Source organism: Genypterus blacodes, unplaced genomic scaffold (assembly GCF_046128005.1).
Source record: "Genypterus blacodes isolate CSIRO-AG114 ecotype Tasmania unplaced genomic scaffold, CSIRO-AGI_Gbla_v1 ptg000017l_1, whole genome shotgun sequence".
NCBI lineage: Eukaryota > Metazoa > Chordata > Actinopteri > Ophidiiformes > Ophidiidae > Genypterus > Genypterus blacodes.
In genome coordinates, this window is record NW_027466831.1 from 3,426,118 (window position 1) to 3,446,638 (window position 20,521).

Consider the following 20,521-nt stretch of genomic DNA (forward strand, 5'->3'; position numbering starts at 1 on the left):
AAAGGGTTTTAAAGGAGACTGGACTGGCTGGGATGTTGGTGTTGTGAGTGTGTGTGGGGGGGAAGTTGAAGGGCGTCACAGCTAATCTTGTGTGTTTGCTGCCGCTCAGACTGGTTGGCGAGTCATTTTTTCCACAACTGTGACTGACAGGAGGAAATGAGCTCCTGTTTAATGATGATGACATGGTCTCTCCAAGCAGATGCTGCATGCTGTGACTATGGAATGATCACCGTGACGCTGTGAAGGGCAACGCCGCCTAATGATGAGCGGTCAGGATTGGAAGCTGAGGCGGCGTCATGCTGGCTGTGTTGATGAAGGGCAGAAATAGCATCAATACAGAAACAGAAACATAGCAGAGGCAATTTTATCTCACAGTGTTACTTTACTTGACCTGGTTGTGATTCCAAACACAGACAATCAGTCAAAGTCCTATAGATCTATAACAGAGTCTTATTTACTTCAAACAACTGTAAAAGCCTTGTGAATATTTATCTGAACAGTTTTTTTAAAAAAGCGTTCTTTTTTCTTGGTTCTAGTTCACTTGCTGCCTCAATCTGCCTTGTTTCAAAATACTGACAGCCAAAGAAAAGGCGCCGTTCAGGTTGATCTGTACTGGAAGATTATAAAGAGAATAACATTTAGCACTAATAAATGTTTGTAGTTTGCATTTTTATTGACCTGACAGCAACAAATTACATCAACGATCATCAACACACACACACACACACACACACACACACACACACACACACACACACACACACACACACACACACACACACACACACAGCACCAGGATCAAACCATCCATGTTTTTGATTTGACCTCCCAAGTGGATGACATGTGCCGGGGCACAGCAGGGGGGCCCCAGAGCTCCCAGCCCCTGAAACAACAGCAGCGGTGCGTCCGTACCAGCCTGTGGTAGAGTTGCCATCAAACCGCATCTGTGGAAATACACACCGAGTTCCACAGATTCACTGAAGAACTCGAGCAGGAGAAAGATCAAAGCGCGGAAACATTCCTGCATGTTAAGTTCACCTGTCAGGGCACAAACACATCAATCTGGGCCTCGCTGGTCTGCAGGGAGCGTCGTGCTGCAGTCTGGCAAACATCTCTGGCTGCTGCAGTATTCAACACAAGCTGGTATCAAACTTTGAATTCAAGTCACAATTTTACAGTCGTGACTCTTATCCCGTCCGTGCAGAACAGAGCTGCAACCCGGATCATGAATGGATCTAAGTTGAGCCCCGAGCCTTCTCGCGCCATCGTGGCCGAGTGATATTAATGTCACATTCTTTCATATTTGGCAGCTCCATTTTGGGAGCATGAGCAGGATAAGGCAGTTAGACAGCTGTGTGTATATGTGAGAGCAGCCAGATGTTGCCCCAAGATTTGAGCTTGAGTGAAGTTTGAGCTCTGCCAGATTCGTCTTTGCTTTGCGGCTTCAGCGTGCAGTCTTTCATTTCCAAAAGAAGCCGTGTTTACGTGCTACTACAAATGACCTGTGGTTTGCCAGCTTTAGCCTTTCGTGTGTGTGTGGGTGTGTGTGTGTGGGTGTGTGTGTGTGTTAGGCTCTCATGTTTCTTGTGAGAACTTCTCGCAGGAACCCGGACCGATCGACCATTCTGGACTTTAAGCTGCTGACGATAGGAAAAGTGAAATGTGAGCACATTCCTGAGGGTCAAGGTAAAGCTGCTGGACGACACAGCTGAGGCTCCACTGAAAGATGAGTGCTGAGGAGGAAATGAGTCTGGGAACCAGCCGGCTCACACACATACACACACACGCACATATTCAATTATCAAGTGAAATTACTTGTGATGACTGATTATGAACCCATTAGTGTTGAATTATTGATACCTCAGCGTGTATGTTTCATATTAATATTGTAGCTTGCAGGTGTTGTTGCTCTCAGTTCTTTATTCTCTGTGTTCTTTAAGTACAAGCATGCAGGATATTTTCAAATCTTACAGATAGTTGCAAAGTTACAAGGAAACGAAACTTACAAATATAAATGTAGTGGAGTAAAAACCACATGTCCCCGGTGAGATGCAGCAGATTGACATTGAAAACGGAACAAAAGAAATCAATTCTTGGGTAAAAGTACCTGATAAAAGTACTGCACTTAAATGTGTTTAATTTCTTTCCACTGTTACCGTCTTTAGGCGTCTTACGTTGTACAACTGTGCCGTGAGCAGACATGTGTGTGCCCCAGATTTGCGTGCCAGTGTTGTCTGGCTGTGAGAGAGCAACAGCTGACTAGCTGAGACTTAGAGAGGGAGGAGGAGAGGAGGGGGGATGGAGGAAGAGGAGGGGGAGTTGGTGGTGGTCTTTGGTCAGCTTCTCAGCGTCCACTGTTGGGCTCCCAAGGGAAACTGAGCCAGATCAGCTCCACTACTCTTGCAGCTGTTGTCTGTCTCTGCCACACACACGCATGCGTGCACACATGCACACATGAACACATGGACACATGGACACACACACACACACACACACACACACACACACACACACACACACACACACACACACACACTACCAGATCAGAGAGAGAGAGAAAGAGAGAGAGAGAGTCCATCTCTAAATGAATCCGGTGTCTTTTAATCTAGACATGCTCACTGACCTGTACACAATGTTACATAAACTTGATGTTTTCCTGCACTGACAGAACACGTAACAAAACACACGTGGGGGAAACATTTTTAGGTTTAGTATATAGAATACATCAGAAGCTCTGTGTGGACAGTAAATAAGACTGTGAGAAGAAACGCTGATTATAAGAGATGAACATGTAACGTTTACTCTGCATCGAACACAAAAGAAACAAAAAAGAATGAGATGTTGCAAAGTCATGGTTTTCTGTGAGTGATGCTCAGTGTTTGATGATGAACCCTTTGAAAGTGCAAAGGCACAGGAAGATGAAGTGATGCTGCTCAGAGTGACTGTGGCTAACAGAGTGCATGCTCTCTTTGTTTATTTATTAAAGACTCTGATGGATTTGTGGCTCAGATTTAGAATCACTTTAGCCCAGAGTTGATGTGCAGGCGGCCACTTGTTATCATTGACCTGGATGAGCCCGTTTGTCAACCAGCAGCACTTTACTGTAGTGAGAGAGAGGAAGAGGAGAGGAAGGGGAGAGGAAGAGGAAGAGCAGTGGAGGAACAGAGAAAGATCAGAAGAAGAGGAGGGAGGAGGAGAGGAGGAGAAAGAGCAGAGGAGGAGCTTTTGCTTTGGGGCTTTTCTGTCAGATTCTACATCTACAAGTAAAAACGCATGAAGATAAAAGATAAAAGTTTGTTTAGCTGAAGTGGTCTAATCAAATGAATATAAACATAATTTGCCATTATGAGATAATTAGATAAGATAAAAGTTTATTATCCCCAGGGAATTGACTCATCATCTGGATACTGAGATGTGTAGTTCACAGTTGTGTGTGATTTGTTGTCATATTGGATTCATGATGTCATGTTGGATTCATGATGTCATGTTTTCTTTTATTCTGCTGGAAAGTTTCATGGTCACACCAGGACACCTGAAGGTGGGTGTCATTATAGTTTACTGTGTACTCACAAAACTACAGTCAGGACACAGAATGACATCGTGTTCAGAAAACATATTTAATTTACAAAGAGTTTTACAGTGCACATGACACAGAATCACTATTTGAGGTTCTCAGAACCTCCGATGATAACAACAGTAACAATGTTGTAAAACACACTTACAGAGCTGTAAATAAGGAATGAAATGGTACATTTACATATGTGTCCTCTCAGGCACAAACCGTCTGTGTGTGTGTGTTTGGCCTCCTGATCTGTGAATGTATTGACCTGAATACTGAGACACCATATGGATTGACTGAGCAAGATGCTGGAAAGACCTGAGGCCTAATCCCTGCTGGCTGAGTGGACGGACTGAAATGAAATGAAAGTTGAAATCCGATCCGATTGTCTTTGCGTAACAGTGGTCCTCTAAAAGTGTTGTCCATCGTCCTGAGGGAACCTGTGAGGGGAGCTGGTTTGTTCTCGACTCGTCAACAAAAAGCGACATGGTTCATTATGATACAGGATAAGATGTTTGTGTGTGTGTGTGTTTACACGTTGCTGTAGAATATTACTGTGAAATGTTTATGTAAGAATCATGCAAAATGAGCTGTTTCATGTTTATTATTGCTGCAGTGTGATGCTGATGAAGCTCTGTACATTTAGTCCTTCCTCCTCCTCTTCCTCCACCCTCAGCGTCTCACTCACAGCCCTGTAATCTATTCACAAGTGTATAAATCAGCGTAATAGTTCAAAGCTTTGACACCGACTGAACCCATTGTGACATTTTGGAGCCTGTGGCGTGTAAACTTTATATAAAGATGGTGTGAGTGCCAGATTGGCAGCCGGAGCTCTGCCTGTACTATCTTTACTCTCCTCTGTCTCCAGGGGGACGGACATTTGTCTCAACATGTGCTACCTCGAACATGCCAACCCCGAAAAACATGGCAGTGTCTTTTTTCCTGTAATTCATTCATTCCCTGAGCGAGATGAATGAAAGGTTCAGGTAAAATGTGAGTTTTTCAAGGCTTTCAGTGGCCAGTGAACATATCTGGGCCGTCATGGAAACAACAGGGAGCTTAAGATGCGTTCAGTGGCAGTGCGTTTAGTAACAGCTGTTTGTAACATCGCTTAGAAACTCTGTGTCCATGCAAACCAACAGTTGGGGTTCTATTCATAGAGACCTAAACGAGTGTGATGCACCAGAGCAAAACCTGGCAACCCAAAGCTTGTCAACCCATGTGTGGGTCTTATTAGAAAGTGAAGCCGACGACACGTGTCAGGATGGAAGTGAAAGTAACCCAGAGAGATTTCAAAGTACCATCAGATATGAAATCATTTGTGAACACATTGAGAGAAATGTCAACGATACAAAACTTAGAAAAAAACACAACCGGCCCCTCTTTCTCTTGCGTTCTTTGTCATTTTCTTCACACACACACATACACACACACACACACACAAACACACAAACGCGCGCGCACACAGAGGTTTAGGTTTTGAAGATTGTCAGACAAGCCGCCCTGATAATCTGTCAGTCGGAGGACGACGCGTTGGGTCGTGAGTTCATCATGTAATTTTTTGGGAGATCCTGTTGATCCCGTCTCTCACCCGTCTCACCCACCAGCAGTCGCTCTCTCCTGCGTGGCCATCAGACCCACACAGCTGTGTTATAGTCAAACAGAGGCTGCATTTTCTCCACCGCGCTCTCCGGCTGTCTCCTGTCCAAACAAATCCCTGGAAATGGCGGCACGTGCTGCTGGTGGAGCTGCGAGAAGCGAAGTTGGTGATTCCTCTCCGCTTCAACCCCCTGAGGACACGGCCTGCCTTTGCCCTGATGTCCGCCCGCCCAGAACGGCAGGTAGAAGCTTCCTTTGGTGCTTTTGGGCGCCGTTTTTTTCGGCCTTTTGAAGAGATCTCCCTCGGGCATCTCAGGCGCCATCCAGCCGGGTCTCTCCTTCAGCAGCTTGTCCCTGTCCGGCCGGACGCTGCGCAGGAACTTCTTGAAGATGTTTGTGGTGAGGGAGAATTTTCTGCAGATCTCCTGGGAGCGGCTGAGACGGAGAGGATGGGCCGGGGTGTCCGGCCTGTCCACCCCTCTGTCTGCCGTCCTCTCCTCTCGGCTCTTCCTTCGCTCCTCTTCCTCCCCCTCTTCCCTCTCCACCTCAGGCAGGTCCAGCCAATTGCCTACCAGGTCGGCGAAGACGTTGTCCCCCAGCACTAAGGGCTGCCGGTTGCGACTGCGGCTCATAAGCGAAGATGTCCAGTCACCGGCGTCGTCAGCACTGTCCTGCGAGTACTCGCTGTCTAATGAAGGCCCCTCTCTGGAGAGGCTGTACAGGATCCCGGGTAGATCCACCGCAGGACCAACGCAGGCAGGCTGTGGCTGCTGAAACGGCTCAGGTGGAGGATTCCCCACCGTCGGTCCATAGAAGTCCACTTGGGGGGCAGAGTATCCCGACCACCTCTTGGGCACAGATGCCAGGGAACTCTCACTTCTCACGCGTCTCTCGCTTCTCTCGCTCTCCAGGCTGGAGGACGACAGAGACGCCGTTCCCAGGCTGCCGTGCGGAGACGGCCGAGGACTCGGGACGGGGCTGGGTTCCCCGGGCATTTTGTAAGTGTCGTCTGAGGCTGCTTCAAACGCCGTGGCAAGAGGAGCTGGCAGAGGAGGCTGCGGGGGGCCTCGGTTGATTGGTCGCCCGGAAACGTCGAGGTTCTCTAGTGCGGTCTGTACCTGGAGGAGTTTGAGTTCCTGGAGGGCTCCCATCATGGAGTTCATCTGAGCATGGAGGCCATCTCCTGCTTCTTTCATAGACAGCTGCAGAGAGGGACAGAACAGTGAGAGATGCTTTAAAAGACGTTACAACAAAAGACTCATCAATGCAAGCGTTTGACTCCTCAGACCCCTGTAAGCCATGGTCGTCCATCACAGACCTGCTGCCTCACTCAGGTCCACCATTTATCTGAGCACCAGTGAAAATCCAGTTTAATAAACAGCAGCAAAAGACTGTGATGAAGTATTGAATACGAAATGAATCAGGGAATTAAAATTTACAGCATTTTGTGTTTTTTTCCAAACTGGACACTGTTTTTAATTACAGGTCATGTGACCTAGTTTTACAAGATAGACAAGGGCCCCCATATGGCTGCAGTCCACAGTCCATGACAGCTGTACAACAGACTGTCTCTGCCTTTTCGTCTCCATTTATCTCACATGGTTACTTTCTCCTCCAGGGTTTCGCCTCTTCTCGGTAATCAAACTATTTTATCTCGCTCTTCCTCCCACGCGCACTCTCTCTCTCTCTCTGCACTCATCTGTTTAGGGAGCATGCGTCATGTGACCTGGACTAACCGTTTGCACCAGGAGGCAGACAGGCATCTTCGCCCCCACCCTCCTGTTTTGAACTTGTAGATCCTGACTGAGAAACCTTGACCTAGATTTTGAATCCTTACCTCGATCAAAACGTAAAGAGTTTAATTTGACGCACACAGAGGCAAAGGAAGCCGGTGATTGATGAGTTAACCTGCCCTCCCTTTCACAGGAACATTTGTAGGAATATGAGAGAGAGGAAGCATGCCAGGAATTTTGAAAAAGGTGCCGCGAGTGTGTGGGAAACAAAACGTCGATGAGAACGTTACAGGGACTTCCACAGAACGCCTGGAGCCAAACGCACTGATACACTTCTCTTCTTCTTCTCTCCAATCAGGCTGACACTTAGGATCATATAGGTCATATCTGATAACATAAATCTGTTCCCCACTCTAGAAACAACACAACATACAGTCTGAAACACATCTAGCAGCGTTCTTACCTTGTATAAACTTCCCAGTGCCTTCCTTCCTGTGTGTACCTCTGCTGTCTGTCACCTTTCAAACCGATCGGTCTGACTGCCCATATATGTATCTCCCTCCAATGAGGCGACACCGCTGGACGCACCAGCCAATCAGCACAGTCCGTCTAGACTATAATCCCCAAACAGCGGGAGAGGGCTCAGTCAGGCGAAAACTAACTGACAGTGAGAAGCGGGAGAGCGAGAGAGAGAGAGAGAGAGAGAGTGTGTGTGTGAGAGAGAGAGGGAGGAGAGTAATTGCGAGGGGGAGGGAGGTAGTAAACGGGTGGTGAGAGTCTGACCAGCCTGATGAGTCCGGCTTGAGAGGGAGGAGGGTGTGTGTGTGTGTGTGTGTGTGTGTGTGTGTGTGTGTGTGTGTGTGTGTTGGGGGATCCCTCACCATATGTTTAGATGCTGAAGAGGGAACTGTTGACGGATTCAATTATGGATGACACCATAAGAACAGGAGAGGGGGTGGAGGCTCGGGGGGCGGGGTAGAGGCTCTGATACTTAATCTTGGGGGAGCAGTGATTGTTTTGACCCCGAGTGGGAAAAGTGTCAGTGTAACACAACTGTGTGTTTCCACTGTAAAGCCTGGTAAACAATAAGCAATGTAAGCGCCGTGAGAAGGGAATGCAGCAGCAGGAATGTGAGAGACAGAAGATATTTCTCTCTCTGGGAATCTGGGAAAGTAACAGATAAACAGTCCGGACATTTGTTTACATTAAGAATAAAAATTCCATGAGAAATGTGAAAGCCACCAGGGGGCACATACCTCTGCCAAGGCTGCACAATGTGCTAGACGTATTTAATAAGATAGGAAAATAGGAATTTGTTACAATCTGCGTCCAAACACACACACAGACGGACAGTATGTGTGTGTGTGTGTGAGAGTTGATTGAAAATCCATCCATCCGTCTAACAAACTCATCTTATCAATCATAAGAATACATAATTTAAAACGTCAATTTCAAAAAGTAACATCCAACAACGATAACGACAACTAAGATGTTTTGTAATGTTTTGTCAGATATTGGACAGTTTGCTTCTGTTATTTCTCACTACTTTCCTTCACACTTTCATTATTTACACACACACTCAAAGGTCATTGCCCTCCTCCAGCTCCACCCTGTATCACAGCTGTCCTCCCCACTGATGACGTCACTGTGCCCATCAGCAGCATGTGTATAGATGGAGGCAGAGGAGCCTGAGCAGATAATAAGCCACCCCTGCATATGCCAGGGACAAAAGGCTCCCAGACCCCCTGCCCGCCTCCCCCGTAACCCCCTGACTTGGTAAATTAGCCAGTGAAGGTACACATAATTAGCACAATCAGGTTCTCTCCTGTCCTCTCCGCCTCACACATATGCTCCAATTCATTAGTCATCCCTGTCCGTATTGTGGCAGCGGCTGGGAAAGAGAGGCGCGTAATTATAGTTTACTTGTATCCACATCAAAAGCCAGCAGGTTCTTAGCAGAGGAACGCCATCCAGAGTTGTGTTTTGTCAGATTCAGCTGTGCGGTTTCAGTGAAACTCGGTGGTTTATGCAGGATCACGGCACTCTAAGCTGCCGGTGAAAGCGGCACTGCTTACCTGCATTACATTTGTTTTTGAAACATCATCCCCCGGTGCTCTGTTGCCACATGCTCAACAAAACGCCCCTAAGTGAACGCTCACATGCAACTCTTCCATTATCCCCCAAACGCAGACATTCCTTGCGGTTATTAAAACACACTCGGTTGTTTACTGATGTTTCTATTCCTAGGCAACGTTCATAATTCATAGGGGGGCCTTAGGGAACAAACAGTGGCGTGATACAACACAACTAAACCCTATTATTCCACCTAAGCATGCCGGCTCCGACTCCAGGCGCTTCACTTCCGTCTGAAGGCTGAACTTTAGTGGCCTGAATCCGTCAGCCCTCCTCAGCCTTCACTCTGCTGTCTGCTGAAGATGCTGAGTGTGACTCTGAATGTCCCCACGGCTGTTTCTACTTTAAGCGCAGATGTTGTAACGTCGGAGGGAAAAAGATCCCGAGGTGTCTGGCTTTTTACAGTGTGTGTTAATCAGCTGAGGACCTCGTTAGGGACGAACGGAGACGCAGATGTGACAGGAAACGAGAGAGAGAGAGAAATGTCTCACTGGTAGAAGTTACAGACTCAGTACATCAAATTTGGGGCACGTTGTACTTTTACACCACTATATTTTTCTGCATAGGTACCTGTATGGAATCTGACTTGACATTCTCCATCAAATAAGGTGAAATGTCACTTAAAAAGGCTTCGAGCGCATTCTCCACCGCAGCATACGTGATATAAAATGGAAGACTTGGGGGTGAAATCGTGGCTGCACTGAACTGCCACCCACCCCGACACCCTGACATCATTAATTCAGTCCTGTGAAGTGCTGCAAAAATCCTCTTTTTGTCTTTTTTGAGCCAAATCCTCTGACAATTTCCCCATTTGACCTATCAAGCGTCCATTCCTCCGCAAGATAATTTAACAAAGCGAGCCAAGTGTAAACCCCCTGACTAAAGCAAAGGCGAATAAAAGACGAGACGAGTGAAATAACAGGGACCAGGTTTCTTCTCTGGGCCGTAGTGATGCCAACCAACCAGATATAATTGCCAATTAAGGCTTAAATGCTTCAAAGTTTATGAACAATGGCTGCCAATCCTGAATTAATGTCCAATCACGGCTCATTAAATTGCTCCGGCCTATTAAAACAGTTTGTCCTGATTATTCTTTATTCTATATTGATGCACCTTAGGTAAAGATAAACACAGAAATGCCCCAAAATGCATCGTGAGCATATTGCAACCTTTATTTCACCATACAAGCACAACACTCACACACACACACACACACACACACACACACAGGAATGCAAATGAGTAATTGCTTGTTTTGGTCACACAACCTCATTGGCGATGCATTAATTGGATTATTAGGGGAAACATAAACACGGCAGCGAGCTCAGAGCCCAAACACAACCCGCTGCTCTTTCCCTCTCCGTCAAATACAGGCCATTCATTCTTGTTTATATATTTGTTATTGGCTGCTGGGGAGAGGGGGGAGGGGGCGGATTGCGAGGCCAAGGTTATCAGTCCTCAAAAGGTCTTCCTGTTTAGTAAGAGCTGGCCAGAAGCGGCTCACACACGCACACCCACACACACACACACACACACACACATACACACACAGGCGCTACCCTAATTAAAAATGAATGGTGGCCTGTGTGGGTCAAGGACAGAAATGGGATCTGTGTCGCGGGGATACAGAGAGGCACAGTGTGACTGTACCGCTGCACAGCCTGGGGTCACGATCTGGGGTCTGTACCGCAGTCAACCAAGAAATAAATCAGTGTGTCAAAGAGGCATTCATGCCCCGAGAGAAGTTTTATTGTGACTATTTATGGCCCCCAACGTCACATTAAGTAGAGGAGTAAGCCTATCCGTGTAATGAACCATATAATGCTATAAGTGTAACTATGTGTTCATATAAGGTTTGATTTCTAAATCATCGCCAAAGATCCTTTTCACCGATACGAGACGGTTTAACGGCTCGTTTCCTGCGGTGGCGCCATGAGTGACGCGGGATGATTGAAATGTGAATTGTCGGCAGATGATATTTGGACACCCTTCTGAGATCTAACCGGCTATCATCCCGTCTGTAAGTCTGCAGTGGAGACGTGATGTTCTGATAACGGATGAAAGCACTTTGGTAGACGTCAGCGGCTCGTGTGTGTGGGCATCAAGCCGGTACATCTCTCCCACTCACTGTCGGGATATCAAGACATTTTGCCCCCAAATCTCCCCGACTCCATGCTGTGCCTCCTTTCAGCTGACATCAAAGAGTGAAGTGATAACGGTTAATAGCTTCCGACATTAATATCATTATGTTGCTTTGAAGGATTCCTCTATGATGTAGTCGTTAAGTAAAGTTGCATCAATGGATTTTTGGCCGCAGATGAACTCCGACCAACTGTCTATTCACAGACATAGAGCCGCATGAACAACCCACTGAATCTTTTTTTAAATATCTATTTAGCTGCTTAAAGGCTCAAGTCTCATTTCTTTATCATCTGTCGTTAACTTTGTCCATTGTTTGGTGTAAGTAGCGATAAGATTAACCCATCAAGACTCAGATTCTACAGTACCTACAGTAGAGAACTTAAAAAAGGCAACAAGTCTGAGCTGTAACTTATAATTGAATCAAAAACGCAACCAGGATTCAAAAATCCAATTTGCTTTTGCTATTGGCAACATGGAGATGATGCAGGAGTGAAATGAAGGCACTCGCAGGCAATACTGACCTCCGCCCTCATGAGCAAATTACACCTTTCTCTTTTTCCTTTCCTCTAAAGCAGGAGAACATAAAGAGAGCGGTGAGGTCATATGTTTCCAGTAGCAGTAGATGGAGCTATCGTCTCTGGAGACAATCAGTTCTTAACTCAGTTTGTACTGAGACGTGGCGTGCTGGGTAGTGATTTCATTTTTTCCTCTCTGCAAACTATTATAAAGCGGTCAGGAGGATGATGAACAGACCCTGTGAAAGGTTATCGGCTCAATCTCAAACACAATGACGGCGCACGCAAAAAAACCTGCAGCTGCCACCCGGAGCCGGCCGGGACCATTTTTAGCCACGGGGGGAAGGAAGGGACGGACAGAGAACAGGAGCCACGAGGGAGGTGCAGAACAAACGGGCGCAGACTTAAGCTACGGCGCTTTGTGTTGGATACGGCGTTATGCCCCGAACGGATCGAGCCAAACACCGCCGGTTTGGCTCCCGCTTGTGTTTTTCTCAGATTGCATGACCTCATTCCTATTGGCTTTTGGTTTGGATTCCGGCATGACAGTCTTGTTTGAACTGTGCCTCAGGTGAGAAGTAGATAAAGGAGCCTGCACGTGTGACTGACCTCACCGATGATGATATCAAAGGGTTTCCACATAGCGACGCAGGTGTGAGACCCGAGTTTAGACGCGATGGCTCAAGGGCACGTCGGCATGTGTAGCTCTAAATCCACACAGGAAGGACTCGTGTTTTTCCACAACTCTCAGTCTGTTGTATGAAGAGTGACGCACATCATGCTTACAAATAACACATTGTCACTATTGTTGCGACGACTTAAAGTGCTTTCTAAAGGAACAAATGGAAGTTGACAAGTTCTTGAGTCCAACAGCTTAAGTAGAAACAATGAAAAGCTACGTTTGCTTCTTTGAATACTGGCACATATACATTTGCGACCAGTCTGTCAGGGTTGAGTTTGAGTGTGACTGTACACTGGCTGTGGGAGGAATAGAACCCAACCTTCTGAGGTCAAAGGTGAAATGTTGAAGCTTGACCTGGCAGGACCCCACACAGACTGACCTAGAGTTCACATTTACAGGCGCTTACACACTCCTCTTCCTCTAGAAGCTGCAGAACGATAAGGGATGTAAATGTCTATGAATCAGTGTCTTTTAGGAGGACGGGATGCAGGGGAGGAGCTGATAACTCTGGAGAAAGTTGTGTATGGTTCCTGTGTCGTGCTCCAGCGACTGCGAGATCGAAATCAGTCACGGTGGAAAGCAAACTGACAACCTTGGCACAGACGCACTCTGTTTTCAGAACAGAGACGCCGCAACAGATTGAGTCCCACATGGTCCAGTGCAGGGGAGACGGCCTCAAATTTTCATGGGCATCTGCTATATCCGCTCTCCTTCTCTATGATCTCCAGGGGGCCGTTTTTATTTCTATTACGTTACCGAACTTTGATATGGCAGCATAACGCGACGTGCCCGCACCCCGAATGAGGTCGGCATACGAGTGCCGCTTGACGGACGTGTGGCTACATCAGAGCAGTCCATCAAGGAGGCAACACAGGCAACAGGCAACAGGCACGGACCTACTGGGGCCTTTACTGGGGGGGGCTGGGGGTCTATCTCCTTTGAAGATGATTCCAAACCAAATCTGTGACAGTTAAGGCTCCTTTGAAACTGAGTGCACAGCGTGGAACTGCCAAAACATTTTGAGTTTGCAGATTTAAAGGAGGTAAAACATGCGACTCTACATATGAGATCAAGGCAGATAATTGGATCTATTAAATAAATGAGAGTGACGGATTAATTTAGGACACGAACCGTGAAACTCACTGTATTCCCCCTGTGAACACAAGACCTCACACAGCAGCTGCTTTAGACCACTAAATCTGACCATTAATCAGTTCAGACATGAAGGAAAAAGCACATTAGGAGGAGGAGAAGATGGTTTTTAAGATCATTAATCTGGAAAAACATCTGTTACAGATGCATGGATGGGGGAGGAGTGGGAAGAGGAAGAGGGGAAGTCATCCTAAAGCTTAATCCTCCTCAGATTAATGCGCTCTAATGCTCCTCAAGTCAAAAGTCAGAGAAATACAGAAATGAAATCAGCACAGATCGTATTGATGTGATTTCAAGCGCGATCATGAGCGATTTCGTTTCTATATTTGTTTACATTTTGTCAAGTTTGGAGGTTTTACATAATAGACTAAATGATGAAGAACACGCAGCAGCAGGTCCTGATCACAACACACACCTCGGCTTCAGATACGTACCACTTCCAGCTTCAGCCGCCTCAGACACGCGTCCATGTTCTTGCATTCCGGTTTGGAGAGCTGCCGGTCCATTCTCACTACAACTGCACAACTTCAACCGAGACAAACACACACACGCTTCACCGGTCACCGCTCCAGCATGACGACGGGGACGATCACACACACGCGGTTTGACGACAGCTGGAGGAGAAAAGAGCTGATGAAGGGGGGAAGAAAAATGCGTAGAATGGAGATGCGCAAATCCTGTTGTGGAATGTTGCGCGTCAGGGGCGATGAACCAAAAACCTCCTGCTGGCGAAATTGTTGTTTATTCCGTGAAATGATAGCGGTTCCCTCCTGATCCTGCGGGGAGTGTGTGTCCCTATCGTATCTCTCAGCACCACTACTTAGCTACTGTAAACTGAGCCGTGTGTGTGTGTGAGTGTGTGTGTATGGCTCGTTCTTCCTTCTCTCTCTCTCTCTCTCGCCTCTCCCTCTCTCCTCTGTTTCCCATTCAAGAGCAGAGGTTACGTTGCTCATCCAGTTTCCTCCAATGACTGAGCTCGCAGCAGGAATCTCATTCAAACTCACCGGATGAGAACACAACAATGTAGAATCCATCCGTCTGTTAATGGACTTGGTGGTGGGATTCGATCCCATCAACATCTGGATTTGTCTCTAAAATCTGCGAGCAAACGCCTCAGATATTGATTGATTATGATTGTCAAAGCTGCCGGTGTGAAGCAATGAGGAAGTTTGAGGAGGATGTGACAGAGGAAACACCTGAGCCGCGCGTGCTCGCGGGGAGACCCTGATTGAATACTTTCTGAGCACAGGAAAGAGCCATATGTAAAGAAATGACGCAATCTGGAGGTGGTCACTTTATTAGGTTCAACTACATAACATGATCCTGAGAGAAGGTAGCGAACTACATGTTAGCTACTTCAATGTTTAGTGTTGCCCTTTGAACTACATTTGAGCTACATTTAAGTTAGCTTAATGTAGCTTAGATGTAGGTCAAAGGGCAACGCTACACATGTTAATTTGCTGTTTCACCATCAAAACAATTAACTTAAATAGAAGAAAAAGACGTATTTGAAAACCTGTGTTTATTCCTGCAGTGTATTCCATAACAATCATAGAGTAGCTTCATAAATGAATATAGTTGTGTTATCAGTGTTCTCAGTTTTCAATGTGCAGCAGTTTTCATTATCCTAAAAGTTTTTCAACAGATTCTTGCAGATTCATGTCGACCAAAATGTACAATTAGGCAAATATAGTATAGAAGTGCAAGTGAAAACCAGCCCATCTGTCAATCAAAATGGAGACGGCGACACGAGGGGTCTATTAAAAGTGAAGCAGGCTCATTCTTTTGGATGATTCAGAAAAATTTCGGCCCCGGTTGTGACCCTGACCTGCAGCTGCTGCTTATGCATGTACCCACTTCCCCCCCAGCTGTCAGCACAAACACAGTGGAGCGAAACACACCGGATTAGGAAACCAGTGTCTCCCAGCAGCCGGACACAGGCAGCACATTCAGCAGCAACTGGTGAACCCTGTGGCACTCCGGATTGAGCTTGATTTGGTTTTAGATGCGTCTGTGTTTTCCCTCGGAGGAGCAAATGTATCATAGAGACGTTTTTCCCCCACAAATAATACACTGGGTTGGGAAAATGTCCGAAAAATGAAAAATCTGTTGAGTATCTGAGGTTAAGATTGTTTTTTTTGAAGTGCTTCCTTAAAAACCCCAAACCTGGAACTTTCACAAAACAACCCAACCGCTCCAGGCTGAAGCCACAGTGAACTTACAGAGGAATGTGTGACTTCAGGATGAGTCACCCTATTTAGAAGGATAAATATAAACGAAACGTGCAAGAGAAACATGCAGAGAGGATAATTGAATAAGATGCTGCTTTAATATTTTAGATATGTCAAGATTAAGATCTGTGTGTAAACAGTGTAGCAATGGATGATGTAATGAGCAGGGGAAAAGAACGAAATGTAAAAGAAGCTACAGCGTGCTGCAGTAGATTATGTAAATGTGACTTTACAAAGCATGGAAGTATAAGAACAACCTAATAACGTCCGTTCTTATATCATTACTAAATGGATGTTACATCTTCAGACAAATCTAATAATACTACATTGTTCGGTGAAGTATGCAAGTGCTATGTCAGCATGTGTTCTTTCATCTGACAAAGAAGGGCATTTTATTACGCTATTAATACATTTACAACATGCAGGGCCTGTGGAAGCAGCTGTGGACTTTGGCTACATCATGGATTTAACTATACTGCCATCTACTGTTCAGAATGTGTCACTGCAGGGTCTTCAGATGTGTTTTGTAAGTTAATATTGCGGAAATTGCTTTGTTCAGTTAACATCAAAGTTCTGTAACATATGACGTATTGTTTATTTATATGCTGAGACAATGTTTGAGACCACAACATTATGGTGGTTGGTTGGTCGGTTGGATCTCCTTTCATCTTTCACGCTCTGCTTTCATCACACACACTCTCATTGAGTCATATCATTGACTCAAATCTTTCTTCAAAAAGGTGTCGACTGTTTTCTGTCTCGGCGTCTGACTCACACACAGAGAGATGACATCACCCAGACAACCACTAATGATAGGTAATAAGCTGTGAAAGTTGGAGATCATGGCATTCAATGATGTGGTCATGAATGAGGAGGGAGACGCGCCCGGTGAGACACGGCCAGGAAGATGAGTTCAGGCAGAAAGATGAAGTGTTTGGGATTTTTTGGATCATGTTGGCAGTGTTTGTGGAGGGGACACAAACAATCATGGCTCCAGTTTGGATTTCTTGAAATGTAAATAATGGGCAGATCATATTCATAAGTCTGTTCAGCAACACATTAAACAGATCTTTGCTCCAGTTTATTTACAGTATATAGTTGTTATGAATTCTTAATGTCAAGATGAAAAAGTTTCCCATTCAATAATACAAAACCGGATTATTGCAAGCTGAGCTATGTCGCAATTTCCACATTGGCAGACGTGATGTAAGAGTGAATCACGTTCTGTTGTCTGAATGTAATCATAGCAATCTGGGGATCATTTAGAGAGCTAATGTGAGCTTGTGTAAAGATCGAGAATAGAGTTCAGCGTTGGTGACCTGAGAATCAAGTATATGTTAAACGTGGAAGTGTGTTCCATCAGCACGGAAGGAGGTGAAGACAGACAGATAGATAGATGGATAGATAGATAGATAGATAGATAGATAGATAGATAGATAGATAGATGGATAGATAGATAGATAGATAGATAGATAGATAGATAGATAGATAGATAGATAGATAGATAGATAGATAGATAGATAGATAGATAGATAGATAGATAGATAGATAGATAGATAGATAGATATGTAGTGTCGTTGGTTGTGTGCTGTGAGACGCTCATAGATGTGTTTATGCTGCCATCTAGTGATACTCCTGCATACACCCTGGAGTCAAACATGCACCAAACACACTGACATAAACAAATAAACAAGCTTATGATTTGGTGAATATTATGTTTTTTGGAAGGGTAAGAGCTTCAGAAACAAAATCCTGAAATTCAGAAAACTTTTGATTTTGAGAAGATTTTGAAAACATATCTTAGGGGTCCACATCCAAAATCCTCTGTAATGCATGTGTTTGTTGTGTTTCTTGCACCCCCATATGAGGGGGTGCAAGATAAATTTTAATTGCATGCGATTTGCTGTGAATTGCATGCAAAATGACGATTAATAAAGTATCTTATAACATCTGATACCAAGCTGGCTGGTTGGGTTTTTGCCAAACACAAATCTTTAGTTTCATGCCACTTGCACAGGTGTGTAACCACTGGGGACACAAAACTCTGGATTTACATTTGTAAGAGATTGGCAGAGTCTTTGAAACAGCAGCCACCTGGGAGAGGAAAGCCATCATCTTCAAGAGCTGCAGGAGGAAAATCACCTGGAGCAGCAGCAAAGTGCTCAAAGTGTCTGATTAGCAACTCAAAGGTAAACCTGCTCATTTCACTGTGCAAATGAAGCCAAGGTAAAATGTGCAGTGTGTGAGTAAAGTCGTGTCTGTCTGTGTGTGTCTGTGTGTGTGTGTGTGTGTGTGTGTGTGTGTGTGTTGGTGACTGAAGATGGAAGAAAGACAAAATGTGACTGTGGCGGCAGATTTTAATTTGGGTCTGACACTTCACAGTACCTTTAACAAACAAACTGACAGACTACTGTAATACACAGAAACCGGACAGAAAAGCTCAATGCAAAAGAAGATGAATCAAAAGGAATAAACAACACAAACGACAAAGCCAAGACTTTTTAAAAACTGAGCCCACAATGCCTTTGAAGTCCATCTTTCATCAAAGTCCATCAAATGTAATCACACTGGAGTGAACGTTGGAGAGATCAAGGATACTGCAAATAGCTCCACTAGTATAGATACAGTATCAGTGGTAACCAAGGGACACCAGGAGGATGCAACACATTTAGAGGATCTATTCATCTTTAGCAAATACCAGAGGAAAGAAAAAAGTCTCTAAAGGGTTTTTCAAATATATTACAGCATTAAAAGGAACTACGACGTTGTTTCTCCTACAAAGGGTAGAAGAGATGAAGTTGATGGCACAATACATTCACCTTGATTTTAAAACGTGATGAGATAGAACACAAAGTGTATCAATACAGCAAAAGCAGCTTCACTTGGCACTTCATCATTGAAAAATCTACAAAGTTGGAATCAAACAAACAAAAAAGGAAAATAAAGACAAATATTTTCTATTGATTTGAACCACAACCAGGACCTTGGAAAGTAGTCACAAACTATTCCAAACACAAGGAATGATAATCAGTGTGTGGAGGGTGAGAACAGAACACACTGCAGGTTGTATTCACACAGGAGTCCACAGCTGGATCGGAGGGAGAGGCACAACACTCAGTCATAACCAGAATGCATCTCTTTGGTCATCTGCGAGTTCATTCAGCAAATTTGTGACGTGTGGATCAATGATAAGTAGACGACTTTATCCCAGGAGACACATTTGGCTGTATTCTGCTTTCTTGGGAAACTATTGAAGTAACTAGAGGCTCATGATTCTATTCAAAAGGGGACAAAACTACTTTACCAAAACAGTCAGCAGTGAGATAACGGATCTTTGGTGACAGTCAATTCAACTGGTGACAAAATGGTGCGAGTGCCCACAAATTATTCAGACATCACAGAAATCAACCTAATTTTCAGTGATGGTTAAATAATAATCCAATAACTCAATAGTTTACAAATGGAAAATACCGACTACCCACAAGCCACCGACTCTGAGAAACATCACAGAAAAACCAAAGTCATGCACGTTCATTCTTCACTAAAACACAATAATCGTTATACTAACTAAAAACTATTGATCAATTAAACATGTTTTATTTGTCAATTATATAGCACAATTACAGATCTTTCATAGATTTCAATTGTTTGCCTTCTCTGGAAATTTCTGGTAAAGCCTTGGGCACTCGGGGTACCACTAAGGGTACCCCTACCACATTTTGAGAACCCCTAATTTGACGAACTTCCATTCATTTCTTTTTATTTACACTGGATCTGTTACAGACTGCATTACAATGTCCCAGACTATTTGCATTTCTGCTTTATTAGCTTTTATAGAGTGATGAGTGACAGGAAATCAACTCCACATTTACACAATTGACCACTTTTCATGTTCAATGTAACAAACAGACAATCAATTGTTTGTTTTTTCTCTATAAGCTGAATGTGATTTGTCCTCCTCCTTGAATTGGTGTTGGTGGTTGTTTGTTTGTATCCGACTGGTGCTCATCCTTTTAAAACAGCTAAGCGTTACTCCACAGGACAAAAATGATCAATCACGACGATATAAACCTGATCGTTTCTCCAGAAATATTAATTAATCCTTGTACAAATCTGAGGGTCACTTGGGTGTTTTGACCGTCACAAAAGCTCAGAATCCCAAACGCCACGAGGGAACTGCAGGTCACCAGAGTGGAAATCAGACAATAAAAAGTACAAAGTCCTCCTGGGTTTGGATCCAATCTGACACAATGAACACATAGAACTTCTCTAAATCAAAAACACACTTCTACAAATGTCACACACACCCACACGCACACACACACATGCGCGCACACACAGGCACACACTTACCGTACTTAAGACAACACACAACAGAAACAAGACCAATCAAAAGTTCAAGTAAGCAGTCAGCAGGTTTGCTGGACTTTCTTCCGTCAAAGTCAACAGAAAACCTTAAAACTTTGAATTCACTGTGAATTTGACAGTGGATTTGTTTGAGTTTAAAGAGCTTTCAAACTTTCTCACAGTTCACACCACAAAGCATCTGTGCTGCTGCTGGAAATGATTACAGATTCTGCCCATACTGATGAACCTACAAGCCACACCATCTCTCCTCACTCCTTCTGTCTCACGCCGATGTCCCCTCTGCTGTACGGTCTCGTCCTGTTGACCCTCAGAGACGGGGACACTGTGCACCAAACACGGTAGCGTAACCTGCTTGCCTCTTCCTCCTCATCCTCCTCTCCCTCCTCCTGCCAAACTGAGTCAGAGAG

At 44.9% G+C, this 20,521-nt stretch overlaps 1 protein-coding gene across 2 annotated transcripts; it reads right to left on the reverse strand.

Moving 5' to 3' along the window:
- Positions 1–3,608: 3,608 nt before the first annotated feature.
- inka2 (inka box actin regulator 2) lies at positions 3,609–14,405 on the reverse strand. Of its 2 annotated transcripts, none has more exons than XM_076140819.1 (2): positions 13,950–14,405; positions 3,609–6,360 (listed from the first exon to the last, which is right to left on the reverse strand). In XM_076140819.1, the coding sequence occupies exons 1-2, from the start codon at positions 14,019–14,021 to the stop codon at positions 5,191–5,193; spliced, it is 1,242 nt and encodes a 413-aa protein (XP_075996934.1). In that variant the 5' UTR covers positions 14,022–14,405; the 3' UTR covers positions 3,609–5,190. The 2 variants fall into 2 exon arrangements, with proteins under 2 accessions (XP_075996934.1, XP_075996936.1); XM_076140821.1 differs by lacking the exon at positions 13,950–14,405 and adding an exon at positions 7,355–7,441.
- Between the last annotated feature and the right edge of the window lie 6,116 nt (positions 14,406–20,521).